General features: G+C 39.6%; 1 protein-coding gene across 1 annotated transcript in view; it reads left to right on the forward strand.

Moving 5' to 3' along the window:
* Window positions 1–5,030: 5,030 nt before the first annotated feature.
* LOC132823080 (follistatin-related protein 5-like) overlaps window positions 5,031–15,817 on the forward strand; it is a 377,005-nt gene continuing 366,218 nt past the window's right edge. The window contains exons 1-3 of the mRNA XM_060836620.1: window positions 5,031–5,084; window positions 8,813–8,948; window positions 10,017–10,265. Of these exons, the coding sequence (XP_060692603.1) occupies window positions 5,031–5,084; window positions 8,813–8,948; window positions 10,017–10,265 (439 nt within the window). The remainder of the gene's footprint in view (window positions 5,085–8,812; window positions 8,949–10,016; window positions 10,266–15,817) is intronic.

The following is a 15,817-nucleotide window of genomic DNA, read 5'->3' on the forward strand; positions in this document are numbered from 1 at the left end:
AGCCACAGTTCAACTTCCAATCATACTCCAAAGCACACTCCAATGATGCTTTTTTCCAAATTCTTAACTGAAACTGTTGAGTTTGACTTTGTAGACTTTAAAATCTGGTTGAGGCTGTAGAATTTTAAATTTTAATTACTGTAACTAAGATAACAATATTTTGTCTGCAAAATGAAACCAAATCCTTTTTACAAGGTGCTTTTGAAACTCATAAATAACAATTCATTCAGTTTTAATCATATGAAGGAAAATGTTGATGTTGGGCTTGTTTAATTAGTCAGTTACATCTGAATTCATGTTCATTACAGAGAATGCGCTGAGACCTAATGATCCTGTACTCGGGTCTGTGTTCTGCCAGTGAGGTCTTTTTACCCAGGGGATTTCTGTTCACTTTCAGACCAGCTCTGGCTGCCAGTTCTGGCTGAAGATTTGGCAGATGCATATATTGTTAATAACCTTGAGAATGAGAATGCAAGGGAAAAAAAAGCCCTGGGAATATAAATATCTTGATTCAGACACAAATATCAATTATTAAAGGAAGTGAAATTTTACCATTATTCCTCCCAGGATTTGTACCCCTTATAGTCCCTACTTCTACACTGACATTGAAGTTCATTGTTGATGGAATAAAATTTGTGGGTCAATTTTAATCTTACACATTCAAAGGAAAATGTATTTGGGACTCTCTGGTTTTAAGACAGGATTTCCCTGTTCATGGATTTTTTTTTGCCTTCAGATTATGCTATAAATATTTACTTGTATGCTGATTTTTGCTAAGCCTAATGGCTGGTAGCTGAGTGCCTGCAAAAACTGAGACAGTCAGTATTGCTCGGTTGTTAAATCATGTGAACCATCATCACTGTCTCAACATTCACTTGGGATGACAAGATTGCAATCAGAGTTGGAACCTTTCGTTTAGTTTTCCGCTTCCTAACCTGAAACACTGGGGCCAATTGTATGAACACTTCATGTCATGCTGGCTGAGATCAGTGAACTCAGATCAAACCATGGATCATTTGTTCTGTTCTGTGTGCCTCTGCTACACTCTGCCTTGACCAACAGAGATACCAGATAAATATAAGAACTAATTCATGCTGGTTCCACTGGTGACTATAATGTTCTAACAATGCCATATATTAATGTTGCCTGCAGTATGTCAGGTTACCATTCAGGCACACTGGAAATACTTGGACCCAGATCTCACATTTTCTGTGAAGTCGCAACCACCATTGATTGCTGTTCCATCGTGCTCCAACATTTTGGCCCGCAACACTTCTCCACATGTCTGCCCGGGTCTTCCACTCCCATCTTCTTCAGAAACACACAGGGTAGTCCAAGAAGTGCTCCATAATTTTGAAGTAGCAACAGGGGCAAGAAAGGTCATACTTTTGTTTTATGGCACTGTCTGCTCTATGGTAAGTTTAAATGCCCACTGCAAATGCTCATGGGGTTGAATGGATGAATGAATGAGTAGGTTGTAGTGTAGAAGGATCATAAGTGGCTAAATACTTAGTGAGGTTGAGATATGTGAAAACTTTATTTGGCTGACAGTGGCTGAGGTGGCAGGTGCGAATGGGGCGAAGTGGGTCAGTTTGTTATCTGGCATGTGGCTGGTGGGTAGGGAAACATTTGGTTTAGGTAGTAAGTGGTGGGCTGGTAAGTGGGTTGGAATCAGGTATTCGTAGACAACTGGGAGGGTAGCAGATGGATGAGGTGGGTTGTAGCAAACACAGAAAATGCTACAGAAACTCAGCAGGTCTGGGACTATCACTGGAGAGAAAATCAGAGCTCATGTTTCGAGTAGACTAGGTCTCTTCATCAAAAATAGCAAGGTGGGTTGTGGGTGAGTGGGTAGATGAATCAGGGTGGTTTGTTCAGGTTAGAAGGAGTTGTCAGGTCAAATATGAGTCAAGTTGGGTTAGGGGGACAGTCAGGTAATGTTAGCTAGTCAAGAGTGGAGTTGGGTCAGAATAGGATAGGCCATCAGGTTGGGTTGGGAGTAGTTGGGAATCAGGCGGATAATAAGGGGACTCGAAGGGAATTTGAGGGCATCACAGTGCCTCATCAATTGAAGAGTTACCCAGGTTAGACACTTTTTTTTTGTCTAACATTCCTGGATAACTATCCAGGTATGCAAATCAGAATGTCCCAGTCTCCAATTCTAACTCAGGAGAGGACATTTTTTGAAAAGTTCTGGAAACAATGTAATTGGCCATTGGAAGTTTTAGACTTTCCAGGCAATTCCTATAGAGGTCTGTACATAAGGATTTTGCAGAGTTCTGACTTGAATCTTGGGTCATGATTCCAAGCTCTGATACTGAAGAGACTCAGAAATCTGGGTGTGAGTCCGACTAAATGAGACAAAGGCTGTCAACAAAATTACAAAACTGGTGAAGCCCATCAATGTTAGTGCTTCAGTTCTGAATCTTCTCTATGGACAAAGAGGGTTTGGGCTTGTTGAACTGGGGTTTGTTTTCTTGTTTACTTTTTGTTTTTATTGCTCGTGTTGTACAAGAGTCTGAAAGGGTTAATATAGAGAAGTGCCTCAAATACCACATCAATGAAAATGTCATATGGACTTACAGGCAAAACAGTTTAGGATCCTAAGGAAGTTAGAGCTAACTTCCAGATCCTCCTCATAGTCTCTGTAACAGTGTCTATTGTATCAATGGAACCTGCAACTAGTCGCTACGATACAATAATCTACTTCGTGTTCCAAGAGCTTCTTCTGGTTAGACCAGTTTCCTTTACCACAGTCAACCAACCAGTCTCTTAAACACATACAAATACAGGATGGTTGCAGGGAGGTGAGTCAGGAAATTGCATGGGCTCTGACACAAATTCTCTCTCGCTGCGGGGGTAGTGCCTGAGGACTAGAGGATGTCTGATGTGGTTCCACTTTTCAAGAAGGGTGCTAGAGATGAATCAGGAAATTACAGATGGTGAGTCTCACATCAGTGGTAGGGAAACTATTGGAGAAAACTTTAAAGGAGAGAATGATTATCCACTTGGAATGGCATGGGTTAATTAGGGATCATCAGCATGGCTTTGTCAGAGGCAAGTCATGCCTAATTTTGTTAGAAATTTTCAAAATATGATCATATGCATGGATGAGGGAAATTCAGTTGATGTTGTTTCCATGCATTTTCACAAAGCTTTTGACAAGGTCCCATATGGGATACTGATTGAGAAGATTAAAACATGATACAATTTGGGGAAACTTGGTTAGGTGGATCGGAAGTTGGCTTAGAAATAGGACACCAAACGGCATGGTAGAGCAGAGAAGCTTGAAGGGGCCATGATTGAGGTATATGAGAGCTTCTTCATCTCTACCATGCCCCCTCAGCCTTGTCTGTTATAAAGAAAACAATCCAAGTCTATCTAGTCTACCTTACAGCTCAATTTCCCCATAAGGTGTACAGACAGGATGAATAGAAAGCAGCTGTTCCCCTTGGTTGAAGGGTCAATCATGAGGGGGCATAGTTTTAGGGTAGGGGGCAGGAGATTCAGAGAGGATTTGAGAAAAAAACGTTTTCACTCAGAGGGTGGTTGAATCTGGAATGCACTGCCTGGGAAAGTAGCGGAGGCCATAATCCTTATAATCATTAAAAAATATTTGGATGAATACTTGAAATATGCTAACATTCAAGGATATGGGACGTGTGCAGGATGTTGGGATTAGCGTGTCTTTAGTGGTGGTTACATCAGCGCAGACTTGATAGACCAAAGGGCCTTTTCTTCATTGTATTGCTCAATAACTGTAAAACTCGATGAATTTCTTCAGCCAGAGCTGTGGAGACCAAGTCATCAAGTGTAATTAAGGCAGAGATCAATAAGTTCTTGATTAGTAAGAGGATGAAGGATTATTGGAAGAAGGCAGGAGGATGGGGGTTGAGAAACATATTAGCTGTGATCAAATGGTGAAGTACACTCTGGGCCAAATGGCCTAATTCTGCTCCTACATCTTATGCTCTTATAACTGGATTGATGTTGCCTAAGGCAATGTTACTTAGGATCCTTAAAACTAGTAGGGAGGAAAATGTTGCTTCCACCATTTACTAAGTCAATTGTCTTAACATAATTGAAATTGTTCCTTTACAATGGATTGTAATATCTCTGTGAGTACAGAGTAAAGCTGACAGATCTAGAATTTTTCTGTTCCCAGATCTTACCATGTGAGAAATAGAAAAGAATGTATTTTCTACTCAAATTCTGTCTTTTCTCAATAATAAGACATTAAAAACAATCAACCTTTGTTTCCTGAAGCACTGTTCTTTAGGATGCTTTCAATATTGCCTTGGTTTTTTATGAATATTCTTGCATTTTCAGATATAATGACCATCTTATTCTCGGATTTCCACTCTATCTCTAATTGCCAAATACCTTTGTTTTCTAAAATACAAAATTACTGCAAAAAGTAATTGGACCTTGCTTTAAGTTACTTACGTTCATAGGTCATATATTTTCTCGAAGTTGTCATGTCCTGTAAGGTGCCCTAAAATTATTTTAATTGTCGCACTAATTTATATTGTGTTTTTGTTAGAAGTTCTCACCTTTTCAAATATCTCAGCTTCCTTGCTATGCATCTTTTACAGCATTCATACAGCTTATAATATTTGAATTCCATTTTCTTTCAGCAGGGGTTTGATCATTGACCATCTATTCCTACTTGGTAAAGTTATTTTCACCAACACATGCATAAAATATTCAGTTTTATTTGGCATTTCCTCTTGATATGGTTACCAAACTGACTGTTTCTCTTCAACTCTCATGGCTTTAAAACTCAGTGGTGCAATCATTTACTTGAACTGTTTGATATATAGGTTGTTCTGATATAACAAACATTTTGTCAATGTGAACTGGCTACAATACAATTAACAAATTGTGGATAACACATTCTTTCTATTGAATGGTTATAGTGATTTTCTATTAGCAATCTTCTACAGTGCCATTTTCTATATCAGTTTTCCATAGCTTGATTTTCTATAACGCGAGGTTGCAGATGAATGCAACTGTTGTGTTATACCAGAATGCCGTGTAAACAGAAAACTGTTCTTGAATTCCTTTTGGACGCAAGAAGGCAAGTGAGTGAAACATCAGTGTAACATTATAATATACTCTGCTCAATCTCCCACCTTGCTAGAGACTTCTAATAGATAATCTTGCAATCCTATCATCAAAGACTATTGAGGAATTTTTGGTCTTCCTGTTATTTTTAAAAGAATGTAATCCTTTATTGAACTTTCTTGGACAGGTCAGTGATAATAAACATTAGTTCAAGAAACTGTCTTTCAGCCAAAGGCTTTTCCATTTTCCATTTTATAAATTATATCCTATTATTTAACCTCTCACAGTGTAATTCAGAATTGGCACTCAATATTCTCCACAGATAGCCAAACAATTTTCTATGTATTATCTAAATATGTATTATCTCTCAAAGGACAATCTATAATTATGGGTGACTTTAGTCTACGTATATGTTGGAAAAATTAAATTAGTAACAATGCAATAGAGGAAGAATTGCTGGAGTGGAAATAAATGTTTTCTGTACCATTGAGGAACCAACTAGTGAGTGTCCTAGACTGTGCATTGTGCAATGAGAAATGAATCATTGAATAGAAGGATTGAATTCTTCATCAAGTTGGAGAGTGACATAGTTAATTCTGAGATTAGGATCCTGATTCTAAATAGAGGAAATGCTGATGGTATGAGGCGTGAGTTGGTTAACTAGATTATGGAATGTTACTGAGAGGATGGCAGTGGATAGGCAGTGGTAAACATTCAAAGAGCATATGCGTAAACTGCAAGAATTGCTCATTCCTGTCCGGTGCAAAACTAAATTGGAAAAGGTGGCCAAACCATGACTTAGAAAGGAAATTAGCGATTGTATTAGATTCAAGGAAGAGGCACACCAATTGAGCAAAAAATTAACAGAATTGAGAAGAGGGAGCAATTTACAATTTAGTGACAGAGCACAACAGAAATGCTAGAAAAGGGAAAATAGAGTACAGAACTAAAAGTGTGGGTAGCATACAAACTGACTATAAACTTTCTATAGTCATGTGAATATACAAAGAATGGTGAAGAGAAATCTAAGTCCTTACAGTCAGAAACAGGGAAATTTATAATGGAGAAGCAAAGAAATGGCTGACCAACTATATACCTACTTTGGCCCTGTGTTCACAACGTAGAACACAAGTAACATGCCAGAACTGTTGAGGAACACAGGGCTTAATGAGATGAAGGTACTCATGGAAATCATGCTATTAAGGAAATAGTGTTGGGAAAATGATGGGATTGAAGGCTAATAAATCCCCTGGGCCTGATAATCTATATCCTAGAGTACTTAAAGAAACGTCCCTCAAAAAAAAGATCCATTGGTGGTCATCTTCCAAGATTCTATAGACACTGCAAAAATTCTTGGAGATTGGAGGGTAGCTAATGCAGCCCTCTACTTAAAATGGGAGGTAGAGAGAAAACCAGAAATTGTTGACCTGTCAGCCTAATGTTGACTATGGAGAAATTACTGGAGTCCATTATTAAAGATTTAATAGCAAACCACTTAGAAAACAGTTGCAGGATCAGAGAGTATCAGCATGGATTTGTGAAAAGGTAATCATGCTTGACAAATGTATTGCAATTCTTCGAAAAAGTAACAAATAGAATTGATGAGGGAGAGCCAGTGGATGTGAGTTATTTAGGTTTTCAGAAAGCTTTTGAAGTATTCTCACATAAAAGATAAGCAGCTAAAACTGAAACATATTGCGGTGGTTTGAAAATTGGCTGGTGGACAGAAAACAGTAAGTAAGAACAAATGTGCCCTTTCCTGAATGGCAGACAGTGAGTAGTGGGATGCCACAGGAATCAGTACTTGGGCCCCAGCTGTTTACAATGTATATTAGTGATTTAGATGACAGAACTAAATGTAATATCTCCAAATTTGCAATGATACAAAATTGGGTGGAAGGCTGAGCTGTGAGGAGGATACAGAGATGCTCCAGTGCAATTTGGACAGTTACATAAGTGGGCAAATGCAAGGCAGATGCAATATAATGTGGATGAATGCAAGGTAATCCACATTCATAGCAAAAACAAAAAAGCAGATTTTTATCTAAATGGCCATAAATTGAGAGGGGCAAATATGCAACAAGACCTGGGTGTCCTCATATATCCGTTGTTGAAGCTAGGCATGCAGATGCAGCAAGCTGTAAAGAATGCAAAAAAGATGTTGGCGTTCAGAGGGGGAGGACTTGAATACGGGATACCTTGCTGCAATTATACAGAGCATCGGTGAGATCACACTTGGAATGTTGTGTGCAGATTTGGCCTCCTTTTTCTGAGGAAGCATGCTCTTGCTATGGAGAGAGTGCAGTGAAAGTTTGCCAGACGGATTCCTGGATGGCCGATGCTGACATATGAGGAGAGGTTGAATCAATTAGGAATAAAGTCATTGGACTTCAAATAATAAGGGGGATGTATCACAGAAATTAAAAACATTCTAAGAGGACTAGACTGGGGAGATATCGGAAGATGTTCTTAATGGCAGGGGAGTCCAGAACTAGGGTCGCAGTCTCACGAAACAGGGTAAACTATTTAGGACTAAGATGAGGAGAAATTTCTTCACCAAGTGAACGATGAGCCACAGAAATCAGTTGAGGCCAAAACATTGTATGATTTCAAAAAGGAGTTGGTTTAAGCACTTAGTCTCAAAGAATCAAAGGATAAGGGACGAAAGGAGGGAACAGGCCATGACTTGGATGATCAGCCACGAGCACAATAAATGGCCTACTCCTGCTCCTGTTTTCTATGTTTCTCACATCTCATTATGTGGCCATTCCCTGCTGCCCTGCACATAAAAAAAAATTCTAGTTAATTCCCCAGTCTCACTCAAGGGCCATTATGTTTCATTGACTGTTTGATCATAGTCAATACTGATTTCAAAAATCTGTAAGCCCATTCTCAACCAGATATTAGTTCAGCTCATTTTAACAGGTATGCATCATTAACTGCAAATGATGGAAGGCTCTCCTACTTATTCATCACTCTGTGGAGTGGAAATTCTTCTAATTAACCTAATTTCAGACTTGCTAATTTTAAGCTTATATTTTCTTGTTACATATTCGAATCCGTGTTTATACTTACATCATCTGTACCTCAGCATTTTAAACATGTGTATCATGACCCATGTATTCCCCTATCTCTTCCAGTTGATACTCTGTAATGAAAACAAATTGAGTTTTGTAAATCTGCCCTTGACATTTGAAGACTAGACCTGGTGTCATCCTCGTCCTTTATCTTTATCAGTGTTCCTCTGAAGATAGCGTACACAATTAATATTGCAAATAGAGTTGCGCCAATGAATAACAACATGTCTTGTTATCGAATGCCTCAAGACACATCCTAATGCTTGATTACCTTTGTTGATTATAGCTTTCAGTTCTATTCATAGACTTCCTTTTGTGACCTAGTAAGAAAAGCATCAGTTGCCTGGATAGCAGATCATATAATTGTATCACTATCAGGTTATAATTGTCTCACTAACTTTGACTAGTTGTCATGTACAGTCATTGATCTGAGACATTAACTTTGGGTGGAATGTAATGCCCTCCCCCCTGGTGAGTTTGGTGCTGAGTGGGGGCATTTAGTCAAGTTGAAGGGCTGCAGTTGACCACCGCACCATTTCCCATCTCAGCTCTGGTTTGGTCCATGGAGGAAAAGCCTTTGGATGGCATTCCTTTCTTGCCAGCAATTTCGCATTTTATATCAGTAAGGAAAAGCAGCAGTCAAATTGATTTTATTTTATTTATTGTAGTCACATATACCTAAACACAGTAAAAAGCTTTGTTTTGTTGAGCAGTACAGGCAGCACATAGCAACCAAGGACATACAGATCATTGGGTGCTTAGGGCAATTCATACAAGGTTACAACTGCATCAAAAGTGTGCAAAGTAAGATTAACATGAACAAGATCAGCATTATTTGAAGTTAGAATGGACCAATCAGCAATCTAGTAACAGCAAGGAAGAAACTATTCTCGAGCCGGCTCATGCATGTGTTCAAGCTTCTGTATTTTCTGCCTGATGCAAGAGGTTGGAAGAGAGTATTACTGGGCCGGAGGGGTTTTTGATTATGTAGACAGCCTTTCCACAGCAATGGGAAGTGTAGTTGGAGACCATGGTTGGGAGGTTGGCTTCTGTGATGGTCAGGGCTGTGCACACAACTTTCTGTAGCTTCTTACAGTTCTGAGCAGAGCAGTTGGTTTACCAGGCTATTATGCACCTGGATAGAATGCCTTCTATGGTGCATCTGTAAAAGTTGGTCAGGGTCCTTATGGACACGCTGAATTGCCTGAGGAAGAAGTGGCATTGTGCCTTCTTGACTGTCGCATCTACTTGGGAGGTCTAGGATGGATTGTTCGTTATCATCACTCTGGGGAACTTGATGTTCTTGACTTTTTCCACCTCAGCTTCACTGATGTAGACAGGGGCCTGTCTTCTCTCTTTTCCTCCTGAAGTCAATGACCAGTTCTTTTGTCTCATAACAATAAGGCAATGACCAGATAATCTGTTTTTGAGGATTAAGTATTAGGATGTGGGGAGGACTGTCAAAGTCATGCCACCTGAGAGGGCAGAATCTGGCCTCAACATAGGGCTTAAGCCAAAAGCAAATACTACATTCTGGTGAAAGTCTGAATTGTGTCTCTCAAATGTCTAGGATGGGGCCTGAACACGCAAACTTCTAATTCGGGTAAGATTGTTCTCATTGAACCACGTTTGACAGTTATACTTAACCTGTGTAAGAAATGTTTAATCCAGAAGAGAACTTTATGTCTGTTGAAGTTTCATTCCTCAGTATTATAGCCCAACATTTTTCAGCAACCAAAGTTACTTGTATACATATAGTTTACAATGAAAAGTACCAGTCTCCATCAGACACTGGACATTTTGGAAATTGTGTGAAAGTTTTCAAAGCTTTCCACACGGAGGTTTAACTTCATAATGTCTTTTTTCCTATAGTGTATTATGGCCAAGATGGTCTGCATGGAGCTTGTGAAAAGAACTATTGTGGCCGTGGGCAACAGTGTATCATCAGTAAAGAGACTGAGCTGCCAGAGTGTGTGTGTATACATCAGTGCAAGCCCAATTACATACCTGTTTGTGGCTCTGATGGGAAGTTTTATGAAAATCACTGTGAACTGCACCGTGCTGCCTGCCAACAGAGGAAGAGAATCCACATTGTAGACAACAAAGAGTGTTTCTTCCACGGTAAGTCACTGTGTACCAAAATCATGAAGTTGAATGGTAGATTGTCATTGTTCAATGTTTCCTTTTATTCATTCTGAAAAATAGATGTAACCTGCCCTTGGAACTTGATTAAAAACTACTAAAACTGAGTAGTCCAGCAGAATTTGTGCAGATATTTTCTCAAATTGTATAATTGCTATGAAGCAACATTCGATGGCGATGCCAACAGCCTTATGGAAATGAAAACAATGCTTGAAGTAAATAATCATCTTGAGTTTACAACAACATTGGTTGATAATGCAAGAGTTCATCATATTTTTACAAAGTAGGACATATCAGTGGCAAAATCAGAATCATTTATTTTATCTGTTTGACTAAAAGCCATAGAATCGCGGTTAGCACTGCTGCCTCACAGCGCCTGAGACCCGGGTTCAATTCCTGACTCAGGCGACTGACTGTGTGGAGTTTGCACGTTCTCCCCGTGTCTGCGTGGCTTTCCTCCGCGTGCTCCAGTTTCCTCCCACAGTCCAAAGATGTGCGGGTCAGGTGAATTGGCCATGCTAAATTGCCCGTAGTGTTAGGTAAGGGGTAAATGTAGGGGTATGGGTGGGTTGTGCTTCAGTGGGTCGGTGTGGACTTGTTGGGCCGAAGGGCCTGTTTCCACACTGTAAGTAATCTAATCTAATCACATTTGTTTCATGGTACCTTCATAACATTGCTTCCCATAATGTGGTATGGTAATTTTGATCAATTTTGCTTATTCTTAAATTTTGTTCCATGAGCCTGTCCCCATCAGCAGCTGGGATTAAATAATTCCGAAAATCTTTTTGAACAGAGTTTTTATTGTTCAGAGAAGGGTAAACTTTCACTATGTGGCCATGCCTTAAAACAATATGTGAAGGGGCTGGACTCAATCCATTAAGGGCTTATTTTTGAAATTTAGGACAACTGAAATTTAACAAAAAGCAAAACACATTGTCTGCTGGAAATGCATTAATACAATTTTAATCTCTCACCCAGCAATTTTTTTTTAAAGCTGTGAAGGATCAAAAAAGCACAGTTATGGGTTAAATGGAAGTAGAAACAAATACTAAATGGCATTGTACCTAAAATATGCAAATCTGAGCACTTTTCAGATGAAGTCAATCTTCTCTGTCAAGCAGTTCAAACTCAGTGAAAAGCACATCAAAGATGTTGGAAATATGAAAGTAAAACAGAAATTGCTGTAAATATGCAGCAATTCAATCAGCAGAAGTGACAACAGGTGGCACATCTTACTGCCATTGAGCATGTTGTTGACTCACTTATCTCAACCAACTGAAAAGCACAGTTGTGAGTGTGTCATGATGTTGAGTCTGCTAGATGGATAAATCCAGTGTTGACCATGGTCCAACATCCTTCCTATTTGTCTGTGCTAGAATGCAATACTGGCAGTTGTGCAATTCAGTTTGGAAGATTTCACGAAGTTCAGATAACGATTAATCTTAAATTGTACTGCTGTTATCATGCTGAATTGTAGGTACTGTTGCACGTGTTGGTAGAGTTTCTTTTCAGTTTTGATGCTAACGTAACAGGAGTGAACTTCTCTCTGAAACCAAATCCCAGGAATTTTCCTAGATGAAGCACAATGATTCATTCATGTAAAATACTTGACACCACAGAGAACACGTCAGCAAAGGAAGGGACCATTAAAAGCATGTGGCCGCTTAAAGCTAAACGGATACAAGTGGTGGTAAAAGTTATTACAATCTTTTCTAAGGCTATCAATGTGTTGAAAATATTGATGCAGCTGATTTGAAACCTCAGCAGCTGTGGGCATGAATCAAAGATTCAAAACTATTGAACATTTAATCCACTCTCTTGTCTACACAAAATCTGTCCTGGTCATAAAAGGTTTGTGAAATAACATCTTATTTTGCAGGCTTTTCAAAGTCTGTACAGCACAAGTGATTCTGGTAAAACATATTGAAGCAAGAAAGAGAACTTGTGTGCAAGTAATGGAGCAGCGCAGTTTGGCAGCTGCCAGAGTGTATGTGCTGTAGTAAGTGTTGGTTGTGAGAAAGATCCCTTGTGTGGCACTCCAGTGTGATCTTCTCAGTCATTAGCAGTGCACTGCATACTCAACATTGTGTACCTTAAGTGTTGTACCTAGAAATGAAAAAAATACAAAGAAAGTAACTATATGTATTAAAAAAAACTGCCGAAGGCAAATCCAAACGGTAATTTGCAATATATATGACCCATAAAATGTTGTGCTTAAACTAGTTCTATGTTTAATGTTGGCCCATATAGCTTTTAGTAAGACTAGAATGAACCCACATTTGATTCCCGACAACAACTTGACACTTCACGGAAGCACTATGGAAACGGATGGTGTCAGGCCACTTAAAGAAATATTAGGTCAGATGATCTAATTAGTAAGTTTGAAAGGTGATGGCCTAGTCATTCTTATCGCTGGACTGTTAATCCAGAGACCCAGATAATGTCCTGGGGACCCAGGTTCAAATCCTGCCACGGGTCATAGAATTTTAATTCAGTAAAGATCTGGAATTAAGGGTCTAATGATAACCAGGAATCCATTGTCAGTTATTGCAAAAATCCATCTGTTCACATTAGTTTAAAGGACTAATGTCCTTTAGGGAGGGAAACTGCCTTTCTTACCTCATCCGGCCTATGTCTGACTCCAGACCCACAGCAATGTTAGCTCTAAACTGACCTCTGGCCAATTAGGGATGGGCAATAAATGCTGGTCCAGCCAGGGATGCCCACATCTCGTGAATGAATAAAGTAGTGTCCTAGAGGAGGAATAGGAAGCACAAGGGTGGAGAGTGTTAGGTAAGAATTCTCTTGCTTGTGATTTAGGTATGGTATGTCATAGCCACCAATGGTAGAATGGTTTTGACAGGAAGTGAATAAGAATCAGAATTAGAGCAACATGGATGTTCTGGAGAAATGTGGAGTGGAAAGACATTACAAAAGAATTGCCGAAACTGCGGAGGAATTTGAAAACGAGGATGAGAATTTTTAAATCAAAACACTGTTTGACAGCACTGTCCTAATGTAGGACAGTGAGCAAAGGACTGATAGGACATGAGATTTGCATAGAATTAAAGATGTTTTGGAGTTTGGATGACCTCATGTTTACACATGGTAGAATATGAGAAGCCATTGTGCTGGAAAAGTGATATAGAGAGTTAGTGAAAGCCTGGATTAGGACTTCAGCAGTATAAGAGCTAGACAGAGGTAAAATTGAATGATATCAGGAGATGGAAATAGACTGTCTTATTTATGGCATGCATATTAAATCAGATCCTCACCTCAGAATTTCATGTCACATGAAGGTTGCAAACAAACTGGTTTGATCTCATAATGTTGCCAGGGAAACCATTCAAGACTAACCTAATAGGTACATCATTGGTTTGTCCATGGTATTAATATGCAGCACAGAAGCTCAGCCACAGTTTCTGATCCTCTGATGTAGTGGAATATTCCCAGTCCCTGGATGATGCTGTGAATGTGAGAAAGCTGGCAAAATCACATCAAATGGCTAGCAGTGGGCTTCTTGAAGTTGAGAATGGAAATTCCCAATTTCTAACCAAGTATTGAACAGGAAACCAAAATTCTCATCAGTAAGTGGCAAGAGATCTATTTTCATGCATTTGCAAGAAAAATATTCTTATCATTGCTTCATCTCACTTCATACGGCTTTTCATTCTCTCATCGACTGGATAGAAACTATATGACAATTCCAAACTTGAAAGTCAGAGTGATAAACTGGTAACTTCAGCTAGCTCCTTGGTTCTCTAGCCCTCCATCTTGAACACAAGTCAACAACATCTCTGGACATGCTTCATGGACAGTGGCTCTACATGACCTATCCATTGGGACCTCCAGGCAAAGCAGAGTGTGGGATATTTGACAGGCACTGTGAAGGACATCTACAGATTGCCAGCACTGAACTAGATGCATAGTTAGGCTTTAGGGCTGGCCCTGTCACTGGGACTCATGGAGGTCTGGCACTGACTAGTACTTCCACCTGTGACACATGAGAGAATACGATGACGTGAGCCCCATGGGGGAAGAGGCATAGCCAATGAGGTGAGTTTGGTAAAATGGCATGATTAAACTGGCTAGAGCTGGTGGAAAGAATCCCTCCAGGAAATTCACCAAAACCTAAACCTTGTAAGTTCTAGTAAAACAAATTCATCCCCTAGTATTTGTTGTGGTTCTGTGCCATAAACATTAATCAATGGAAAATATATCGCACAATCTCAATTTTAGTTAACACTTCCATACTCAAGACACAGACATCTATATGAAGCTGTAACAGTCTATTGGTCAGATGTTCAAACTTCAAAATAAGAACTGGCTCTTGAGTTCTATTTGTTTTGAGTTAAGTCTTTCTTTTCCTCGAGACTAAAGTGACATATGTTGCAATATTGTGCTTACGTAAGTCAATTATTGTCTTCATATCACATACATATTTTATAAGATACTGAATTAAACAAGAAAACTATCTTAGAAGTTCTGCAGGCATTCTAGTTTTTGTGCATGCCAAATTAGGAAAATAAAACCAACAAAAATCCATTTGATTTCTTTTGGATCAGAAAGAGTTGGAAAGTGTCTAATGTAACATTCTCAGAACAAACATTCTGTCAAATTTGTTAAAGAAATCTTTGAGATCAACTTCCCCCCTACATTTTAGTCTGTGCTGCGCATACCTCCAAGGTCTGTGCTTGGCGGTGACCTTTGCAGTGTTGAAAAATGTGATGCTGGAAAAACACAGCAGGCCAGGCAGCATCTGAGGAGCAGGAGAATCGATGTTTCGGGCATAAGCCCTTCTTCAGGAATTCTGGCTTATGCCTGAAATGTCGATTCTCCTGCTCCTTGGATGCTCCCTGGCCTGCTGTGTTTTTCCAGCATCACATTTTTCAACTCTGGTCTCCAGCATTTGCAGTCCTCACTTTCTCCTAGGTGACCTTTGCAGTGTCAGCAAAAGCAAGGCCCGATGGTATTATCATTGGATTGTTAATCTAGAGACCCAGCTAATATTCTAGAAACTGGTTTTGAATGGCACCATGCCAGGTGGTAGAAGTTGAATTCAATAATTATCTGGAATTAAGAGTCTAATGATGACTATGAATCCATTGTTGAGTGTGGGGGAAAAGAAACGATCTGGCTCACTCATGTCCTTTAGGGAAGGAAACTGCCATCCTTAAATGGTCTGACCTGCATATGACTCCAAGCTGACAGTAATGTGGTTGGCTCATTACTGCTTTCTAAGCAATTAGGGATGTGTAATAAATGCTGGCCTAGCCAGAAGTACCCTTATCATGTGAATGAATAAAAAGAGCGTGCCAAGCCTCCATAGATTATATAATCCCTACAGTGCAGAAAGAGGCCATCTAGTCTGCATCAATCCTTCAAAGAGCATCTCACCCAGACCCACCATTCACCAGGTAATCCAGGACTGGAGATTTAGGGAAAGTTTGGTATACTGAGCACACAATGCTTCATGGATGGCCCAGCTGTTGAAATGGTCAATCCTGATTGAAGTTGCTGGTGCGCCCTTC

This window comes from Hemiscyllium ocellatum, chromosome 16, assembly GCF_020745735.1.
Source record: "Hemiscyllium ocellatum isolate sHemOce1 chromosome 16, sHemOce1.pat.X.cur, whole genome shotgun sequence".
Lineage (NCBI taxonomy): Eukaryota > Metazoa > Chordata > Chondrichthyes > Orectolobiformes > Hemiscylliidae > Hemiscyllium > Hemiscyllium ocellatum.